The sequence below is a fragment of the Pelophylax lessonae genome (assembly GCF_965119305.1).
Source record: "Pelophylax lessonae genome assembly, chromosome: 3".
Classification (NCBI taxonomy): domain Eukaryota; kingdom Metazoa; phylum Chordata; class Amphibia; order Anura; family Ranidae; genus Pelophylax; species Pelophylax lessonae.
The window spans coordinates 88,261,388-88,283,299 of record NC_138770.1 but is presented as its reverse complement, the minus strand read 5'-3'; the positions used below and the strand labels follow the sequence as shown (position 1 = coordinate 88,283,299).

The 21,912-nt window shown below is 45.7% G+C and overlaps 1 protein-coding gene across 1 annotated transcript in view; it reads left to right on the top strand.

Annotated features, from left to right (window-relative positions):
- The window catches only part of LOC309550377 (uncharacterized protein), a 151,649-nt gene that overhangs the window by 47,315 nt on the left and 82,422 nt on the right, over positions 1-21,912 (top strand). The window contains exons 7-8 of the mRNA XM_082250772.1: positions 6,188-6,329; positions 7,764-7,948. Of these exons, the coding sequence (XP_082106898.1) occupies positions 6,188-6,329; positions 7,764-7,948 (327 nt within the window). The remainder of the gene's footprint in view (positions 1-6,187; positions 6,330-7,763; positions 7,949-21,912) is intronic.

The window sequence follows — 21,912 nt, the reverse complement described above, 5'->3', positions numbered from 1 at the left end:
TTTTAGGGGTACAAACAATAGTAATTGGGGCCTAGTGTGGTTGTGTACGTGTGATATACATACACTTTTTTGGATCATATTTTCTATTCCGCTATTTAATCAAAAACCTTTGGGGATCAGTTAAATTGGGGGATAGTCTGTGTTGGTACGTGTGAGAGAGATCCACCTTTCCAAGTTGTTGGGGTTCATCTCATACTTCTGAAGGTTTGAGGGTGCTGCCTGTTCCATACTCCCCCTACTCCTAGCCTTTTAGGGGTACAAACAATAGTAATTGGGGCCCAGTGTGGTTGTGTACGTGTGATATACATACACTTTTTTTGGATCATATTTTCTATTCCGCTATTTAATCAAAAACCTTTGGGGATCAGTTAAATTGAGGGATAGTCTGTGTTGGTACGTGTGAGAGAGATCCACCTTTCCAAGTTGTTGGGGTTCATCTCATACTTCTGAAGGTTTGAGGGTGCTGCCTGTTCCATACCCCCCCTACTCCTCATCTAGCCTTTTAGGGGTACAAACAATAGTAATTGGGGCCTAGTGTGGTTGTGTACGTGTGATATACATACACTTTTTTTGGATCATATTTTCTATTCCGCTATTTAATCAAAAACCTTTGGGGATCAGTTAAATTGGGGGATAGTCTGTGTTGGTACGTGTGAGAGAGATCCACCTTTCCAAGTTGTTGGGGTTCATCTCATACTTCTGAAGGTTTGAGGGTGCTGCCTGTTCCATACCCCCCCTACTCCTCATCTAGCCTTTTAGGGGTACAAACAATAGTAATTGGGGCCTAGTGTGGTTGTGTACGTGTGATATACAAACACTTTTTTTGGATCATATTTTCTATTCCGCTATTTAATCAAAAACCTTTGGGGATCAGTTAAATTGGGGGATAGTCTGTGTTGGTACGTGTGAGAGAGATCCACCTTTCCAAGTTGTTGGGGTTCATCTCATACTTCTGAAGGTTTGAGGGTGCTGCCTGTTCCATACCCCCCCTACTCCTCATCTAGCCTTTTAGGGGTACAAACAATAGTAATTGGGGCCTAGTGTGGTTGTGTACGTGTGATATACATACACTTTTTTTGGATCATATTTTCTATTCCGCTATTTAATCAAAAACCTTTGGGGATCAGTTAAATTGGGGGATAGTCTGTGTTGGTACGTGTGAGAGAGATCCACCTTTCCAAGTTGTTGGGGTTCATCTCATACTTCTGAAGGTTTGAGGGTGCTGCCTGTTCCATACCCCCCCTACTCCTCATCTAGCCTTTTAGGGGTACAAACAATAGTAATTGGGGCCTAGTGTGGTTGTGTAAGTGTGATATACATACACTTTTTTTGGATCATATTTTCTATTCCGCTATTTAATCAAAAACCTTTGGGGATCAGTTAAATTGGGGGATAGTCTGTGTTGGTACGTGTGAGAGAGATCCACCTTTCCAAGTTGTTGGGGTTCATCTCATACTTCTGAAGGTTTGAGGGTGCTGCCTGTTCCATACCCCCCCTACTCCTCATCTAGCCTTTTAGGGGTACAAACAATAGTAATTGGGGCCTAGTGTGGTTGTGTACGTGTGATATACATACACTTTTTTTGGATCATATTTTCTATTCCGCTATTTAATCAAAAACCTTTGGGGATCAGTTAAATTGGGGGATAGTCTGTGTTGGTACGTGTGAGAGAGATCCACCTTTCCAAGTTGTTGGGGTTCATCTCATACTTCTGAAGGTTTGAGGGTGCTGCCTGTTCCATACCCCCCCTACTCCTCATCTAGCCTTTTAGGGGTACAAACAATAGTAATTGGGGCCTAGTGTGGTTGTGTACGTGTGATATACATACACTTTTTTTGGATCATATTTTCTATTCCGCTATTTAGTCAAAAAGTTTTGGGGATCAGTTAAATTGGGGGATAGTCTGTGTTGGTACGTGTGAGAGAGATCCACCTTTCCAAGTTGTTGGGGTTCATCTCATACTTCTGAAGGTTTGAGGGTGCTGCCTGTTCCATACTCCCCCTACTCCTCATCTAGCCTTTTAGGGGTACAAACAATAGTAATTGGGGCCTAGTGTGGTTGTGTACGTGTGATATACATACACTTTTTTTGGATCATATTTTCTATTCCGCTATTTAATCAAAAACCTTTGGGGATCAGTTAAATTGGGGGATAGTCTGTGTTGGTACGTGTGAGAGAGATCCACCTTTCCAAGTTGTTGGGGTTCATCTCATACTTCTGAAGGTTTGAGGGTGCTGCCTGTTCCATACTCCCCCTACTCCTCATCTAGCCTTTTAGGGGTACAAACAATAGTAATTGGGGCCCAGTGTGGTTGTGTACGTGTGATATACATACACTTTTTTTGGATCATATTTTCTATTCCGCTATTTAATCAAAAACCTTTGGGGATCAGTTAAATTGGGGGATAGTCTGTGTTGGTACGTGTGAGAGAGATCCACCTTTCCAAGTTGTTGGGGTTCATCTCATACTTCTGAAGGTTTGAGGGTGCTGCCTGTTCCATACTCCCCCTACTCCTCATCTAGCCTTTTAGGGGTACAAACAATAGTAATTGGGGCCCAGTGTGGTTGTGTACGTGTGATATACATACACTTTTTTTGGATCATATTTTCTATTCCGCTATTTAATTTAACTGGGCCTCCATGCGAGACCTGTGTGCCTTGTTGCGCTGTTTTGAGTACTCCACCAACATGGCCAGTGGCAATGACGCCGTTCTCAGCTTAACTATCCCACTTCTATGCCTCCTTGAAAAAACAATTCGGGCGATGATGGAAGAGGATGTGGCACAGGATGAGGAGGAGGAGGAGGATGAAGAGGTAACATTTCCAAGGCTTTCAGGGCAGTCATTCGCAAGGGGCTCCGAGGGTGGGTTCCTGCACACGCAAACGCCAGGGACGCAATTGTCCAGCAGGGGCACAGTTCTGGAGGATGAGGAGGAGGAGGAGCTGGAGGAGGAGATGGAACCATGTTCACAGCAGGGTGGCACCCAGGCCAGCTCATGGCCATCACTGGTGCGTGGCTGGGGGGATACAGAGGACACGGACGATACACCTCCCACAGAGGACAGCCTTTCGTTGCCTCTGGGCAGCCTGGCACACATGAGCGATTACATGCTGCAGTGTCTCCACAACGACCGCCGAGTTGCCCACATTCTAACTTGTGCTGATTACTGGGTGGCCACGCTGCTGGATCCCCGTTACAAGGACAACGTACCGTCCTTAATTCACTCACTGGAGCGCGATCGCAAGATGCGCGAGTACAAGCGCACGCTGGTAGACGCCATGCTGCTGGCATTCCCATCTGACAGCGGGGCCACAGTGGAAGCACAAGGCAGAGGAGGAGGAGGAGGAGGTCGCCAACGCAACCAGGGCACCGCCAGCACCTCAGAAGGCAGGGTTAGCATGGCCGAAATGTGGAAAAGCTTTGTCAGCACGCCACAACAAACAGCAGCACCAGCAGCTCAGATGGAACGTCTTAGCAGGAGGCAGCATTTTACCAACATGGTGGAGCAGTATGTGTGCACACGCCTACATGTAGTGAATGACGGGTCTGCCCCCTTCAACTTCTGGGTCTCCAAATTGGGCACATGGCCTGAGCTTGCCCTTTACGCCTTGGAGGTGCTGGCGTGCCCTGCAGCCAGTGTATTATCTGAACGGGTATTTAGCACGGCTGGGGGCGTTATAACAGACAAGCGCAGCCGCCTGTCCAGAGACAATGTGGACAAGCTCACGTTCATTAAAATGAACCAGGCATGGATCCCACGGGACTTTTCCGTACCTTATGCAGAATAGCAATGGATACCGACCTTACCCACCCATTGTTCCATTTTTGCTCTTTCTCACTCTTTTGGGGTGTACCCTCATTTAAAATTTTTGAAAAGAAGCAGTGTTGGCTACCTCGTCCTCCTCCTCAGGGCCAGATTAATGTAGGGGCTATTGGAGCTGCAGCTCCAGGCCCCTACCTTTTATATAGGCCCCGGGTTGGCCATATTCACTGTTACCGCTCTTCTGTCACTTGTAAACACAGAAGTCTGGCTTCTATGCTCGCTTCCCCAGGCAGCACCCTCAGAACCTCCCCACACAGCGTGAAGGCCGGACAAGGAGGGACAGTTGGCGATGCATGGATGTGTTTATGGGCTTCAGAGACAGCATCCCATGTTGAATTAGGCATGCATGGCTGCACCCTTCCTCCTCTGGGTGCATGGCAAGGCACGGCCCTTAAGGCCCTTCAAAATCCTCAGCACCAAGCCCATGATGCTGTTAATCCGGCCCTGGTCCTCCTCCACCGCCGCTTCCACCTACACCGCCCATAGGTGTGCGCAGCCTATTGCATTAAGGTGTGCACCCCAAAGTTGAAATACACATGCATGTGTTTGCCAGCAGGGAGAGTAATGTATCGGGGCCATGTACCTGTAGGCAAGGAGAAATAGAGCAGAGCAGGTCCCAGGGAGATCTTTCCCATCTCCTCACTGGCAATGCTATGTGCCCTAGGTGATTAGGGTGTGCCCAGGCACACCCAGCACACCCTGTGCGCACGCCTATGTCACCGCCACATCCACCACCACCTCAATCTCCCTCCTACTCCATATGGGCCTCGTCCTTCAGAGATGAAGAAGAACATTGTTTTATTTTTCTGTTTTTTTTTGTTGTTTTAAGTTATTTCCCTATCCACATTTGTTTGCAGAGCACTTGCCATGCTCTTAATTACGTTTTGCTGCCATTTGCAGCACTCTAGCCCTTTCCTTTGGTGTTTTAGAGCCATTTTAGTGCCTTAAAGTTCGGGTCCCCATTGACTTCAATGGGGTTCGGTGTCCGGGAAAAGTTCGGTAAAAGTCCGGGACACGGACCCGGACTTTTTTTTAAAGTTCGGCCGAACCCGTCGAACACGGACATCTAGGTGTCCGCTCAACCCTAATTATAAGAGGAACCAACTCAAAAGAAAACAATGCAGGAAAAGGTAGGTGAAAAGAAGAATGCAACCAGCAATAAGGTGCTGAATATAGTTGCAGACATTAAAGACCCAAACAGAGGACAGATCATTCTGGGGATAGCCTTTCCACGTGGTCTGCAATAGTTGACTACGTCCTGAGGGCACTTAAAAATAAAATATACATTTTATAAAAGACTAAAAAAGAATGTAGCATGGTTTTTCAAGATTAAATCTAAAAATACTAAGAACGTGCTAGTTCTTTAGTTCACATACCGCCATAAAATATAGAAAACTGTAGGCAGGTGCAGTTAGCTTAATTACTCTTATGTAGCTTTTTTCCCAATATAGTGTGGTAGAGGGAATAATATACTGTAAGTAGGTGCTAGGCAACTTTAAGAGGAAACTGTCCTTTTGTGATGTAATGGGTGCAATTAGTGCCCATATAGGTACCAGGATGGGAGGAACCTAGAGAGTTGGGAGCCAAATACACCCCGAGATATTCAAATTCAATCATCTACTGCCAAGGGCCCTTAACAAGGCTGTAGTCCTGAGTGAGGTAGTTCAACACCTAGAAAGACCAGCTGCAGTCACTCTGACTCTTTTACAGTTGTCTTTGGACTGTGAGCAGGATGCAAAAAGCCTTTGAGGCCAGGTCAGTGTCCTCTGACATGAGGGAACATTGTTCCTACTCGGTGATTGAAGCTGAATGCTGTGGACTGTATACAGGGAGTAATGGTCCCGACACTGTTGTGCTCACAAGAAATAGGAGGTGATAAGCGAAGATGGCTTACAAATTATGCTCTGGCGTTCTGTGGCCAAATGACAGCTACAGAATGTCTGCTCCTGTATATAATGTTCTGTGCCCAAGAATTCTGTCAGTGATGTTACATGTCATGGCCAACTTTGAGACAATACAGTAAAGTGCTGGAAGTGTATTACTTGTGCGGACATTGCTTTATTCTAAAATATTATGGGCTATGGCCTATGGCCAGGGATGTCATGAGTGGGCCTATGGCCAGGGGTTTGACACAATATGGCAAAGGATACAACTACTAGCAGTTGAGTAGCTGTCCTATCCAAGAAGAAACAGAATGGAGACTTGAGCAGTTTGGCACCAATCGCAAGCTCCCTTACATACTCGTTGGATAACCCCTGGTTCAATTTATACACAAAAAAATGCATTAAAAATCCTCAGATAAGCAGGAACTAAGAATGCCTATTAAAACACACTACATTCATTATTAATTTTTCTTTTCACTAGGGAAAATCAGAATCCTCAGAGTATTTTCACAATGATAACTTAATTGCTCTAGTGAATGATCTTTTTGCTGCCGGAATGGAGACAACCACCACCACTATGAGATGGGCAATACTGGTAATGATGAAATATCCAGAAATACAAAGTAAGGAATGACGTTTTTAATTTTTTTATTGCGTTATTTCATTGTAAAAGCCCATCACTGGGGCAAAAACTAACCCCCCTCCCACTGCTTCCTCCCATCACCCGGTCACCCATTCAGCTGTATTAATTTTTTTCAACTATGTAAAGCAAGCTTCACTCACTTAAGTGTGGCATCTCAGTCCCCAAAAGTCTCCTAGTGCTAATATTACGGCTTACTCCTCTTATGGACCCTGAGAAGACTCTGCCTCTACACAGCCACAAAGTAGAGTCCACATCATGCAGGCAGTGATGTGAACATTCTGAAAAAAGGCCACCGTCTCCTGTAACCAGAAGATACAAGTTTCTCTGCTGTGAATTCAGGTCTAAGCCCCGCCACCTTTCTTCCCTTTGTCCAATGAAGGCATAACTTTCAATGGAAAGGGGAAAGCTTCTGAAGTCAGACACCCAGTAATGTGCAGATTGCTATTACTGATGTCTTCTTCTGAAAGTACTGGCTTAATGCCTGTAAAGCTAACTCTATGGCTTCATTACTTTAAGGAACTAGCCCAGAATGACTTAAGAAATGAGAACATTACTGTGATTGTCCTAATCTTTTAAATTGTGTTCTTGTTCTGGATCAGTAACTGATTGTGTTGAATACGCAGTTCAGAGGATCAGACTAAAAGCCAAAGCAACTAGCATTTTCAGAAGAAGGTTTCTATTGGCAGACACCATGCTGCTTGGATGATTAACTCACTTAAGCATGTAATATGGTTGCCACTATAACTAATAACATAGAAAGTACAGTTGAGTCAATAATACCCTCATCTTTTGTTTCTTTATTTCCATACCCAATAGGATAAACTGAAACTTTTTTTTTTTTTATTTTTTTTTTAAGTTCACCTGTAGCACCTCCTTAAAGCTCCCCTAACCCCACTCCTAACGAATCCCTGGTATTAAAAAAAAAAATCTAATTGTTTACTCATCTATGTCCATAATCATGTGATGCTCAAGTTCTGAGCTTTCTTTTTTCTGTGGTTTACAGGACATAGGTCTTTCTTCACATGCCCACATCACTGCCTGTCTGACATGGACATTTCCTATTGGCTGTCTAGTGGTGGGGTTCTCATAGGATCCAGGATAGGAATTCCAGTGGTAACATCAGAGCAAGGTTACTGTTAGGGACTGGCCAGCATGGACTCCTTAGCAAAGCTGGATTAGCAATCTCCTACACCTCAAAGCTTTGCGACAAGGGAGTTGGACAATGGATTTAGGTGAGTAAAACATGATTTAGAAGGTATGAAAAAAGTGCAAGATGTATGACAGAGTTATGGGAAGGGGGTTCAATTTTGTTTGGAGATGCGCTGAAATTTGCCTAATGTAGCACATATACATGTCTAAATTTGTCCAATTAATATAATGTATTATAGTGTAAACAGTATCCATTCCTTGGCAGAGAAAGTTCAAAATGAAATTGATAGCATTATTGGCACGGCTCAACCTCAAGCAGAGCATAGGAAGAAAATGCCGTATACTGATGCCGTAATTCATGAGATTCAGCGGTTTGGTGATATTGCACCAAATGGGATGCCACATGAAACGATTCAAGATGTCACATTTAGAGGATATTTCATTCCAAAGGTGAAAACTCTTTTTCTTATTTTATTTTGCAACATTCAATAGATATAATAGTTTTGTGCAAGTTATATCTACAGCTACTCTCAGGCCGAGTTCCTCATGACAGAATGAAAGTTCTGAAGTAGAAGGCAGCAGAATAAAGATAATTCATTGAAGAATCCACCAATACATGTATTAATAGAAATTACTTGTAAAAGTTAGTTTTTACAAAGTATTTAGAGAAGATACAATGCTATATGTTTGCAAGTAGGTATTGATACCCCTTCCAGTAAGGCCCCTCCCCTGGGTGGGTATGATGGATGGAGTTAGTAAGTCCTATATATTCTGGAGATGGAAGAGGCTACCCCGGTATACGTATATGCAAGCCTGTAGCCTAAGGTAGTGAACCCTTCGGGGTAGGCCCCTAATAAACTCATTTGGAAAACCCTGCAGTGAGGATAATGGAAGAGTTGGGTGACCATCCTGTTTTAGTGTTAATTCTACACTGTGCAAAATTTCTGATGTTGGGCCTGAAGTAGTAGAAGTGAAAGTCACGTTATAAGGAATTGTTAATTATGCATCCAACAGTAAAAATCGTTAAAAGGCTGAACGTGTGGGAGTTCCTTATTTCTGCAGGTGGGCTTCAGGCCAGGGGAATGTAAGTGACCTAAAATGGCAGCTTGGGTACCCTATCTCATTCCCAGCAAGAGATCTATAGGAGGGGCCCAGAGCCAGCATGGTCATTGTTGGCCAAGAATCAAAGGCCTGCTAACATGTTTGGTGGTTTTTCCCAGGGCACAAGGGCTACGGACTCAGTTTTACTCACTTATATTCACAATTCTGAATTGTAGCTTGAGGAAGGATTCCATAGAAGCCCTATTATACAAACTGGTCTAAAAAATCCTGCGTACCATTGTGAATGTTTAGCTTTGTGTATAATCAAGAAAACAAAGTAGATCAGTGCTGCTATTATAAATAAATATCTCTAATAAATACTCGATTGTGCAAAGTGATAATTGTGCAAATATCAAATCTGAATTTGTGCAATATAGCAATCTTAATATCAATATTTCATAACTAGTGTTGAGCGAACACGGACTGTATTATTCGTGTTCGTACCGAATAATTGGATTTTTGTTACCCGAACACGGACACGGACACTTTACTGTATGTTCGGGTAAAAAATCCGTGTTCGGTCGTTTTATTTCCGGGTTTTGCATGTTTTGGCGCTCTTTTCATGGCGGGCTTTCAACAGCCAATCAACAATCGTTTAACTGGTGTGCCTTAAGCTATCCCAGCCATGCCTGCAAATGTATGAGTAGCTGTGATTGGCCGTCTGAAGCATGTGACCAAGTCTTTATAAGTTCGAGGCAGCCGCAGCGGCGTCATTCTGCTGCTTAGCTCAGGGACAGAGCACACATACGTGCTGGCTGCTGATTAGGGAAAGACAGGCAGGGAAAACAAATTGGTGTCCGGATAGAATTTAGGGTCAGGTCGGAGTGTTTAGGCAGGGCGAGTTGTAGACATTTTAGGGATAGAGTCTGCTGAATTATAGGGTCAGTGTGTTCTACAAACTACAATCGATATTGCTGTGTGGTGTGGGATAGGAGATAGGCAGGTGTCAGTGATCCACATCCATTTTTCTGTGTGTGGGCTGCAGTGAACACAATCTTTTTGGGGTGCAGTGAACACAATCCTTTTGGGGTGCAGTGAACAAAATCTTTGTGGGGTACAGTGAACACAATCTTTGTGGGGTGCAGTGAACACAATCTTTGTGGGGTGCAGTGAAGACAATCCTTGTGGGGTGCAGTGAAGACAATCCTTGTTGGGTACAGTGAACACAATCTTTGTGGGGTGCAGTGAACAAAATCTTTGTGGGGTGCAGTGAACAAAATCTTTGTAGGGTACAGTGAACACAATCTTTGTGGGGTACAGTGAACAAAATCTTTGTGGGGTGCAGTGAACACAATCTTTGTGGGGTGCAGTGAAGACAATCCTTTTGGGGTGCAGTGAACACAATCTTTGTGGGGTGCAGTGATCAAAATCTTTGTGGGGTACAGTGAACACAATCTTTGTGGGGTGCAGTGAACACAATCTTTGTGGGGTGCAGTGAAGACAATCCTTTTGGGGTGCAGTGAACACAATCTTTGTGGGGTGCAGTGATCAAAATCTTTGTGGGGAACAGTGAACACAATCTTTGTGGGGTGCAGTGAAGACAATCCTTGTGGGGTGCAGTGAAGACAATCCTTGTGGGGTGCAGTGAACAAAATCTTTGGGGGGTACAGTGAACACAATCTTTGTGGGGTACAGTGAACACAATCTTTGTGGGGTGCAGTGAAGACAATCCTTGTGGGGTGCAGTGAAGACAATCCTTGTGGGGTGCAGTGAACATAATCTTTGGGGGGTACAGTGAACACAATCTTTGTGGGGTACAGTGAACACAATCTTTGTGGGGTGCAGTGAAGATAATCCTTTTGGGGTGCAGTGAACACAATCTTTGTGGGGTACAGTGAACACAATCTTTGTGGGGTGCAGTGAAGACAATCCTTGTGGGGTGCAGTGAAGACAATCCTTGTGGGGTACAGTGAACACAATCTTTGTGGGGTGCAGTGAAGACAATCCTTTTGGGGTGCAGTGAACACAATCTTTGTGGGGTGCAGTGAACAAAATCTTTGTGGGGTACAGTGAACACAATCTTTGTGGGGTACAGTGAACACAATCCTTGTGGGGTGCAGTGAACAAAATCTTTGGGGGGTACAGTGAACAAAATCTTTGGGGGGTACAGTGAACACAATCTTTGTGGGGTACAGTGAACACAATCTTTGTGGGGTGCAGTGAAGACAATCCTTGTGGGGTGCAGTGAAGACAATCATTGTGGGGTACAGTGAACACAATCTTTGTGGGGGTGCAGTGAAGACAATCCTTTTGGGGTGCAGTGAACACAATCTTTGTGGGGTGCAGTGAACAAAATCTTTGTGGGGTACAGTGAACACAATCTTTGTGGGGTACAGTGAACACAATCTTTGTGGGGTGCAGTGAAGACAATCCTTGTGGGGTGCAGTGAACAAAATCTTTGGGGGGTACAGTGAACACAATCTTTGTGGGGTACAGTGAACACAATCTTTGTGGGGTGCAGTGAAGACAATCCTTGTGGGGTACAGTGAACACAATCTTTGTGGGGTGCAGTGAAGACAATCCTTTTGGGGTGCAGTGAACACAATCTTTGTGGGGTGCAGTGAACAAAATCTTTGTGGGGTACAGTGAACACAATCTTTGTGGGGTACAGTGAACAAAATCTTTGTGGGGTACAGTGAACACAATCTTTGTGGGGTGCAGTGAAGACAATCCTTGTGGGGTGCAGTGAAGACAATCCTTGTGGGGTGCAGTGAACAAAATCTTTGGGGGGTACAGTGAACACAATCTTTGTGGGGTACAGTGAACACAATCTTTGTGGGGTACAGTGAAGAAAATCCTTTTGGGGTGCAGTGAACACAATCTTTGTGGGGTACAGTGAACACAATCTTTGTGGGGTGCAGTGAAGACAATCCTTGTGGGGTGCAGTGAACAAAATCTTTGTGGGGTACAGTGAACACAATCTTTGTGGATTACAGTGAACACAATCTTTGTGGGGTACAGTGAACACAATCCTTGTGGGGTGCAGTGAACAAAATCTTTGGGGGGTACAGTGAACAAAATCTTTGGGGGGTACAGTGAACACAATCTTTGTGGGGTACAGTGAACACAATCTTTGTGGGGTGCAGTGAAGACAATCCTTGTGGGGTGCAGTGAAGACAATCATTGTGGGGTACAGTGAACACAATCTTTGTGGGGGTGCAGTGAAGACAATCCTTTTGGGGTGCAGTGAACACAATCTTTGTGGGGTGCAGTGAACAAAATCTTTGTGGGGTACAGTGAACACAATCTTTGTGGGGTACAGTGAACACAATCTTTGTGGGGTGCAGTGAAGACAATCCTTGTGGGGTGCAGTGAACAAAATCTTTGGGGGGTACAGTGAACACAATCTTTGTGGGGTACAGTGAACACTATCTTTGTGGGGTGCAGTGAAGACAATCCTTGTGGGGTACAGTGAACACAATCTTTGTGGGGTGCAGTGAAGACAATCCTTTTGGGGTGCAGTGAACACAATCTTTGTGGGGTGCAGTGAACAAAATCTTTGTGGGGTACAGTGAACACAATCTTTGTGGGGTACAGTGAACAAAATCTTTGTGGGGTACAGTGAACACAATCTTTGTGGGGTGCAGTGAAGACAATCCTTGTGGGGTGCAGTGAAGACAATCCTTGTGGGGTGCAGTGAACAAAATCTTTGGGGGGTACAGTGAACACAATCTTTGTGGGCTACAGTGAACACAATCTTTGTGGGGTACAGTGAACACAATCTTTGTGGGGTGCAGTGAAGAAAATCCTTTTGGGGTGCAGTGAACACAATCTTTGTGGGGTACAGTGAACACAATCTTTGTGGGGTGCAGTGAAGACAATCCTTGTGGGGTGCAGTGAACAAAATCTTTGTGGGGTACAGTGAACACAATCTTTGTGGATTACAGTGAACACAATCTTTGTGGGGTGCAGTGAAGACAATCCTTTTGGGGTGCAGTGAACACAATCTTTGTGGGGTGCAGTGAAGACAATCCTTGTGGGGTGCAGTGAAGACAATCCTTGTGGGGTGCAGTGATCAAAATCTTTGTGGGGTACAGTGAACACAATCTTTGTGGGGTACAGTGAACACAATCTTTGTGGGGTGCAGTGAACAAAATCTTTGTGGGGTACAGTGAACACAATCTTTGTGGGGTGCAGTGAAGACAATCCTTTTGGGGTGCAGTGAACACAATCTTTGTGGGGTACAGTGAACACAATATTTGTTGGGTGCAGTGAACAAAATCTTTGTGGGGTACAGTGAACACAATCTTTGTGGGGTACAGTGAACACAATCTTTGTGGGGTGCAGTGAAGACAATCCTTTTGTGGTGCAGTGAACACAATCTTTGTGGGGTACAGTGAACACAATCTTTGTGGGGTGCAGTGAAGACAATCCTTGTGGGGTGCAGTGAAGACAATCCTTGTGGGGTACAGTGAACACAATCTTTGTGGGGTGCAGTGAAGACAATCCTTTTGGGGTGCAGTGAACACAATCTTTGTGGGGTGCAATGAAGACAATCCTTGTGGGGTGCAGTGAAGACAATCCTTGTGGGGTGCAGTGAACAAAATCTTTGGGGGGTACAGTGAGCACAATCTTTGTGGGGTACAGTGAACACAATCTTTGTGGGGTGCAGTGAAGACAATCCTTTTGGGGTGCAGTGAACACAATCTTTGTGGGGTACAGTGAACACAATCTTTGTGGGGTGCAGTGAAGACAATCCTTGTGGGGTGCAGTGAAGACAATCCTTGTGGAGTGCAGTGAACAAAATCTTTGTGGGGTACAGTGAACACAATCTTTGTGGGGTGCAGTGAACAAAATCTTTGGGGGGGTACAGTGAACACAATCTTTGTGGATTACAGTGAACACAATCTTTGTGGGGTGCAGTGAAGACAATCCTTTTGGGGTGCAGTGAACACAATCTTTGTGGGGTACAGTGAACACAATCTCGTACTTCTGAAGATTTGAGGGTGCTGCCTGTTTCATCCTCCTCCTCCTCATCCATCCTTTTAGGTGTACAAACAATAGTAATTGGGGCCTAGTGTGCTTCTGTACGTGTGAAAAACATACACTTTTTTTTTATCATATTTCCTATTCCGCTATTCAATAAAAACCTTTGGGGATCAATTAAATTGCGGGATAGTCTGTGTCGGTACGTGTGAGATCCACCTTTCCAAGTTTTTGGGGTTCATCTCATACTTCTGAAGCTTTGAGGGTGCTACCTGTTCCATACTCCTCCTCCTCCTCCTCCATCCTTTTAGGTGTACAAACAATAGTAATTGGGGCCTAGTGTGCTTCTGTACGTGTGAGATACATACACTTTTTTTGATCATATTTCCTATTCCGCTATTCAATAAAAACCTTTGGGGATCAATTAAATTGCGGAATAGTCTGTGTCGGTACGTGTGAGATCCACCTTTCCAAGTTTTTGGGGTTCATCTCATACTTCTGAAGCTTTGAGGGTGCTGCCTGTTCCATACTCCTCCTCCTCCTCCTCCTCCATCCTTTTAGGTGTACAAACAATAGTAATTGGGGCCTAGTGTGCTTCTGTACGTGTGAGATACATACACTTTTTTTGATCATATTTCCTATTCCGCTATTCAATAAAAACCTTTGGGGATCAATTAAATTGCGGAATAGTCTGTGTCGGTACGTGTGAGATCCACCTTTCCAAGTTTTTGAGGTTCATCTCATACTTCTGAAGATTTGAGGGTGCTGCCTGTTCCATACTCCTCCTCCTCCTCATCCATCCTTTTAGGTGTACAAACAATAGTAATTGGGGCCTAGTGTGCTTCTGTACGTGTGAGATACATACACTTTTTTTGATCATATTTCCCATTCCGCTATTCAATAAAAACCTTTGGGGATCAATTAAATTGCGGAATAGTCTGTGTCGGTACGTGTGAGATCCACCTTTCCAAGTTTTTGAGGTTCATCTCATACTTCTGAAGATTTGAGGGTGCTGCCTGTTCCATACTCCTCTTCCTCATCCTCCCTTTAGGGTAGGAAAAAATTTAATCGGGCCTAGTCTGTGTTTGTACGTGTGAGATACACAGTTTTTTATCCTATTCCGCTATTCAATACACACCCTTTTGGTGTAAAAAACATTAAATTGCGGCATAGTTTGCATATTTGACTGTGAGATACACCCGTGCGATACTGTTGTTCTTTTGTTCTGCTATTCAATAAAGACCTTTCTAGGGCAAGATCTTAAATTTCAGAAATATGAGGAGAGCGTCAAATAGGGGCCGTGGCCGGGGTCGTGGTGCTGCTGCTAGAGCTCCTGTTGCAAGGAGAGGACGTGGTTGATCTGTGCCAGCTACACGCACAAGTGAAACACCTTCCTCAAGTGTGAGTAGGCGACAGAACCTGCAGCAGTATTTGGTAGGGCATCATACGCCTCTAGAAGTGATGAGGCCAGAACACTGAGAGGTGATAGTAGATTGGTTTGCTGCTGACAGTGCCTCCAGTTCCTTCACATTGTCTCCCACCCAGTCTACTACAGAAAGGTCAGAGTTGGCACCTGCAGCCAATGTCCAACCGTCTTTCACCTCACCCCCTTGCAAATCAGGCAAGCAGTCTGAGCCCCAAGCCATACAGCAGTCTCTTATTCTTTTTGAGGACTCTGTCAGCAGGGTTTCCCAGGGCCATCCACCTAGCCCTGCCCCAGAAGTGGAAGAGATTGAGTGCAGCGATGCCCAACCACTTATTTCTCAAGATGAGTACATGGAAGGACTATCACAGCACGTCTCCGATGATGACGAAACGCAGGTGCCAACTGCTGCGGCGTTCAGCATTGTGGAGACCGACAGGGAGGGCAGGGGTGAAGACTGGGTGGAAGATGATGTGGAGGACGATGAGGTCCTCGACCCCACATGGAATGAAGGTCATGCAGGTGACCTGAGTATTTTGGAGGAAGAGGCGGTGGTCGCACAGAGCCACCAGCACAGCAGAAGAGGGAGCAGGGTGCAGAAGCGGAGCGGCCGTGCCCTAGACACTACGCCTGCTACTGCCCAACGCAGCAAGGGAACGAGCGCACCAAAGTCAGCTCAAAAGAGTTCTCTAGCGTGGAAGTTCTTTAGAAAATGTGCTGATGACAGGACACGAGTGGTTTGCACCCTGTGCAATCAGAGCCTGAAGCGAGGCATAAACCTTCTCAACCTGAGCACAACCTGCATGATCAGGCATCTAAGTGCAAAGCACGAGCTGCAGTGGAGTACACACCTTCAAAACCAAGAAACGTCTCTGGCTCATCCTGCTTCCTCTTCTGCTGCAGTCTCGGCCGCTCCAGCCACCTCTGTAGTCATACCGGCACCTGCCACCCCGCAAACAGACGATCTGTCAGCAACACCACCACCTGGGTCACCAACAACCATCTCCACAATGTCCCGTGGAAGTGTTCAGCTTTCCATCTCCCAAACACTTGAGAGGAAGAGGAAGTACCCCCCTACCCACCCGCGATCCCTGGCCCTGAATGCCAGCATTTCACAATTATTGGCCTTTGAAATGCTGTCATTCCGTCTGGTGGAGACGCCCAGTTTTAAAAAGCTTATGTCGGTGGCTGTCCCACAGTACGTCGTGCCCAGCCGCCACTACTTTTCCAGGCAAGCCATCCCTTCCCTGCACAACCAAGTGGGGGAAAAAATCAGGTGTGCACTGCGCAACGCCATCTGTGCCAAGGTCCACCTAACTACCGATACGTGGACCAGTAAGCACGGTCAGGGGCGTTATATCTCCCTAACGGCACACTGGGTAAATGCAGTGGCGGATGGGCCTGAGGCGGATAGCAATTTGGTGCATGTCCTTCCACCACCGAGGATTGCAGGGCGCTTCAGTTTGCCTCCTGTTCCTAACTCATCCTACTCCGCTACCTCATCCTCTACCGCCTCCTCATCCGGACAGCGTAATACCTTCACCACCAACTTCAGCACGGCCAGGGCTAAACGACAGCAGGCAGTTTTACAACTTGCCTGTTTGGGGGACAAACCACACACCGCGCAGGAGTTGTGGAGGAGCATGGAACAGCAGACAAATGAGTGGTTGCTGCCAGCGAGCCTCAAGCCCGGCCTGGTGGTGTGCGATAATGGGCAAAATCTCATAGCAGCTCTGGGCCTAGCCGGTTTGACGCACATCCCTTGCCTGGCGCATGTGCTGAATTTGGTGGTGCAGAGGTTCCTTAAAAACTACCCCGATATGTCAGAGCTGCTGCAGAAAGTGCGGGCCGTCTGTGAGCACTTTCGGCGTTCTCACCCTGCTGCTGCTCGCCTGGCAGCGCTGCAGCGTAACTTCGGCCTTCCCGCTCACCGCCTCATATGTGACGTGCCCACAAGGTGGAACTCCACCTTGCACATGCTGCAAAGACTGTGCGAGCAGCAGCAGGCCATAGTGGAGTTTCAGCTGCAGCACGCACGCGTGAGTCGCTCTGCGGAACAGCACCACTTCACCACCAATAACTGGGCCTCCATGCGAGACCTGTGTGCCTTGTTACGCTGTTTTGAGTACTCCACCAACATGGCCAGTGGCAATGATGCCGTTCTCAGCTTAACTATCCCACTTCTATGCCTCCTTGAAAAAACAATTCGGGCGATGATGGAAGAGGATGTGGCACAGGATGAGGAGGAGGAGGAGGAGGAGGAGGATGAAGAGGTAACATTTCAAAGGCTTCCAGGGCAGTCATTCGCAAGGGGCTCCGAGGGTGGGTTCCTGCACACACAAATGCCAGGGACACAATTGTCCAGCAGGGGCACAGTTCTGGAGGATGAGGAGGAGGAGGAGCTGGAGGAGGAGATGGAACCATGTTCACAGCAGGGTGGCACCCAGGCCAGCTCATGGCCATCACTGGTGCGTGGCTGGGGGGATACAGAGGACACGGACGATACACCTCCCACAGAGGACAGCCTTTCGTCGCCTCTGGGCAGCCTGGCACACATGAGCGATTACATGCTGCAGTGTCTCCACAACGACCGCCGAGTTGCCCACATTCTAACTTGTGCTGATTACTGGGTGGCCACGCTGCTGGATCCCCGTTACAAGGACAACGTACCGTCCTTAATTTACTCACTGGAGCGCGATCGCAAGATGCGCGAGTACAAGCGCACGCTGGTAGATGCGATGCTGCTGGCATTCCCATCTGACAGCGGGGCCACAGTGGAAGCACAAGGCAGAGGAGGAGGAGGAGGAGGAGGAGGAGGTCGCCAACGCAACCAGGGCACCGCCAGCACCTCAGAAGGCAGGGTTAGCATGGCCGAAATGTGGAAAAGCTTTGTCAGCACGCCACAACAAACAGCAGCACCAGCAGCTCAGATGGAACGTCTTAGCAGGAGGCAGCATTTTACCAACATGGTGGAGCAGTATGTGTGCACACGCCTACATGTAGTGAATGAGGGGTCTGCCCCCTTCAACTTCTGGGTCTCCAAATTGGGCACATGGCCTGAGCTTGCCCTTTACGCCTTGGAGGTGCTGGCGTGCCCTGCAGCCAGTGTATTATCTGAACGGGTATTTAGCATGGCTGGGGGCGTTATAACAGACAAGCGCAGCCGCCTGTCCAGAGACAATGTGGACAAGCTCACGTTCATTAAAATGAACCAGGCATGGATCCCACGGGACTTTTCCGTACCTTGTGCAGAATAGCAATGGATACCGACCTTACCCACCCATTGTTCCATTTTTGCTCTTTCTCACTCTTTTGGGGTGTACCCTCATTTAAAATTTGTGAAAAGAAGCAGTGTTGGCTACCTCGTCCTCCTCCTCAGGGCCAGATTAACGTAGGGGCTATTTGAGCTGCAGCTCCAGGCCCCTACCTTTTATATAGGCCCCGGGTTGGCCATATTCACTGTGACCGCTCTTCTGTCACTTGTAAACACAGAAGTCTGGCTTCTATGCTCGCTTCCCCAGGCAGCACCCTCAGAACCTCCCCACACAGCGCGAAGGCCTGACAAGGAGGGACAGTTGCCGATGCATGGATGTGTTTATGGGCTTCAGAGACAGCATCCCATGTTGAATTAGGCATGCATGGCTGCACCCTTCCTCCTCTGGGTGCATGCCAAGGCACGGCCCTTAAGGCCCTTCAAAATCCTCAGCACCAAGACCATGATGCTCTTAATCCAGCCCTGGTCCTCCTCCACCGCCGCTTCCACCTACACCGCCCATAGGTGTGTGCAGCCTATTGCATTAGGGTGTGCACCCCAAAGTTGAAATACACATGCATGTGTTTGCCTACATGTACATGGCCCCGATACATTACTCTCCCTGCTGGCAAAGAGAAATAGAGCAGAGCAGGTCCGAGGGAGATCTTTCCCATCTCCTCACTGGCAAACAGAGCGATAATGCTATGTGCCCTAGGTGATTAGGGTGTGCCCAGGTACACCCGGCACACCCTGTGCGCACGCCTATGACACCGCCACATCCACCACCACCTCAACCTCCCTCCTACTCCATATGGGCCTCGTCCTTCAGAGATGAAGAACATTGTTTTATTTTTCTGTTTTTTTTTTTGTTGTTTTAAGTTATTTCCCTATCCACATTTGTTTGCAGAGCACTTGCCATGCTCTTAACTACGTTTTGCTGCCATTTGCAGCACTCTAGCCCTTTCCATTGGTGTTTTAGAGCCATTTTAGTGCCTTAAAGTTCGGGTCCCCATTGACTTCAATGGGGTTCGGTGTCTGGGAAAAGTTTGGTAAAAGTCCGGGACACGGACCCGGACTTTTTTTTAATGTTCGGCCGAACCCGTCGAACACGGACATCTAGGTGTCCGCTCAACCCTATTCATAACCATCAAATGAAAACCAAAAAGTCCTTTGCGCTGGAGTGAAATGAGTAAACAAATATAAATCTGAATGAACAGTCTTTCAGTGCAAACCAAGTTAGAAAGTGTTGCTGTGCTCCTTTTGCTTGAGTGCAATAATGATGCTCCCCCTTGTTCAGATTTGATATTTGCACAATTATCACTTTGCACAATCGAGTATTTATTAGAGATATTTATTTATAGATAGCAGCGCTGATCTACTTTGTTTTCTTGATCACTTTAAAGCTACTTGCACTTTATTTTTCAGCAGCAGCTATTACACATTTATATTTATACTTATACACTCATTTAGTTATACTACCCCTTACCATAAGCGCGAGGTTAACCATCCACTTTCTTTGTGTTTAATGCCAACAAACAAACCCTAGTCCATTAATCGAAGCCTCCTTTGCTAAATATTTAAAGTTAAAATGAATGGCTTTTTCACTAAATTCCCAGATTTCTTTAAATCTGGTCCCCATGGATAGTCTACTCCCAACCTAACTCTGGAGCTTTGCAGGTATAGCCACAAGCAGGTGATTGGCTGACCCCCCAGGAATGGGGGACCTTTCTAATTCTCCCCATGGAGGTGATTTGCTGTCATTCAGCCTCTTTTGTTGGAGGGGAAGAAGGAGAAGCACTGTTGTCATTGTAGGGATCCACCTCCAGCCCCCGCTATAGCTGTACTGGCACCATTATTTCCAGAACAACAATTTTATTATGGTACTAACCTTACAATAGAACTGAGATTGGAATCCATATTAAATACGGTACATATTGTGCAAGCTATGTACAGGGGAGATTCAAATAAGTATAGCAACTTAAAAAGGATAGACATTTGAAGAGTCATAATATTTCCCAAGAAAGAGAGTGTAAAATTATCTCAATGTTTCAAATTTTGCCAAAACAATAGGGGGAAGTTTGCTTCAGATAAGGAGCATACATTGGGGTGATAAAAACACCTAGGTATTGAAGAGAATCTGTAAACCAGTGGTATTGATAATTAGCATGTAAGTTGTAAGGATGAGAGCTGGGAAGGAGAGATGTGGGTGGTGGGTGAGGGTGGACAAGACATTTGTTTAGGAAGAATTAACGTTTTCCTCCGACAACTTAACAGGTCTGTAAGTGTCAGCAATACATCATCCGTGAATAAAGATACTTTGCATTATCAATCTCTAACTTTGACCCCATGTATATTTGTTATATGGCTTCAGCCAAGTGCTCTATGCTTAGTATAAACAGCAAAGGGGATAATGGCCAACCCCGATTAATACCATTATACAGGGGAAAGCTGGAGGATTTGACATGTGGGATTTTGACCTGCAAGGTTAGTGTGAAATAAAGTGCTTGAATAGCCTTTAAATCCTAAGCATTGCAAAACAGAAAACATATAAGGCCAACTCAATCTATCAAATGCTTTCTGTGCATCCGGACTCAGCAACAAAGCAGGTGTAGGGGATTTGTTCAGAATATCTATACAATCTATGGTTCATTTAGTGTTACCTCCTCCTGTTATTCTAAAACTTTTCTAGTCCGAATTTAGTGGGGTGATTGGTCTATTGTTAGACATAGAAGCCAAGTCCTTCCCCGATTTACACATGCAGCTTAGATTTTTTTATCTTAATGCATAGAATGCATTAAAGTAAAAAAACCCTAAGGTTTTAGAATCACTTTAAATAATTCCAATGGTCAACACCAGGAGAAATGTTTTGTAATATTAGTAAGGCAGGCCATCTGGTCCGGGGGTTTTGTGAAGGGATAATTGTTTGACTCTATCTTCCATAGTAATATCCGCAATTAAATGAGAGCAATTCAGTTGCGGAGAGTTTAGGCAGTTTAAGAGAAGACATAAAGGTATCAATTGTTTGCCTTTTAAAAAGGGGGAGGGGTGGTTTAGGTCAGGGGAGATGCAACCATATAATTTACTGTAATATTTCTTAAAGGTTTTAGCCATCTTAGTCAGAGATTAGGTACGGTTCATCAGATTAGGTACGGTAGGTACATCAGATTGAAGAGTAAATTCAGGCATGGACAGAACTGGCCTGTGTGTGGCCTGTGTGTGGCCTGTGTGGTTTATTTTCATATTCATAGAATTTTTGATTTATCCAGAGAAGGGATCTTTCAGCCTTCTTTGGGTCAAGGTCTTTGGGACTATTCCCTTTGGAAGTAACAGTGGGCGGGCAAGCTACTGTGGATACAGTCAACAAAAGCTCACGTAAAATAGTTTTACGGTAGTTATCGTCTCATTTGAGATAAGAGCCACATGAAATACAATGACCTCTAAGAAATGCCTTGTGAGCCTCCCACAAAGTAGACACCTTGTACACTCTAGGATGATGGAGTCATGGTCTGACTAGGAAATTTAATTTCAAAAGAGAAACAGAGTAAAAGTGCTGTGATTGAAAAATAATTTAGTCTAGAATGCATCTTGTGTATTAGAGAATAGATAAGAAATTGTTTGTTGTGGGTGTTTGACCCACCATGAATCATAAAGACCATGTGCCCTTATCATTTGGCGAAAAGTAGTTGACATTTTAATAGTCTGGGAAGGTGG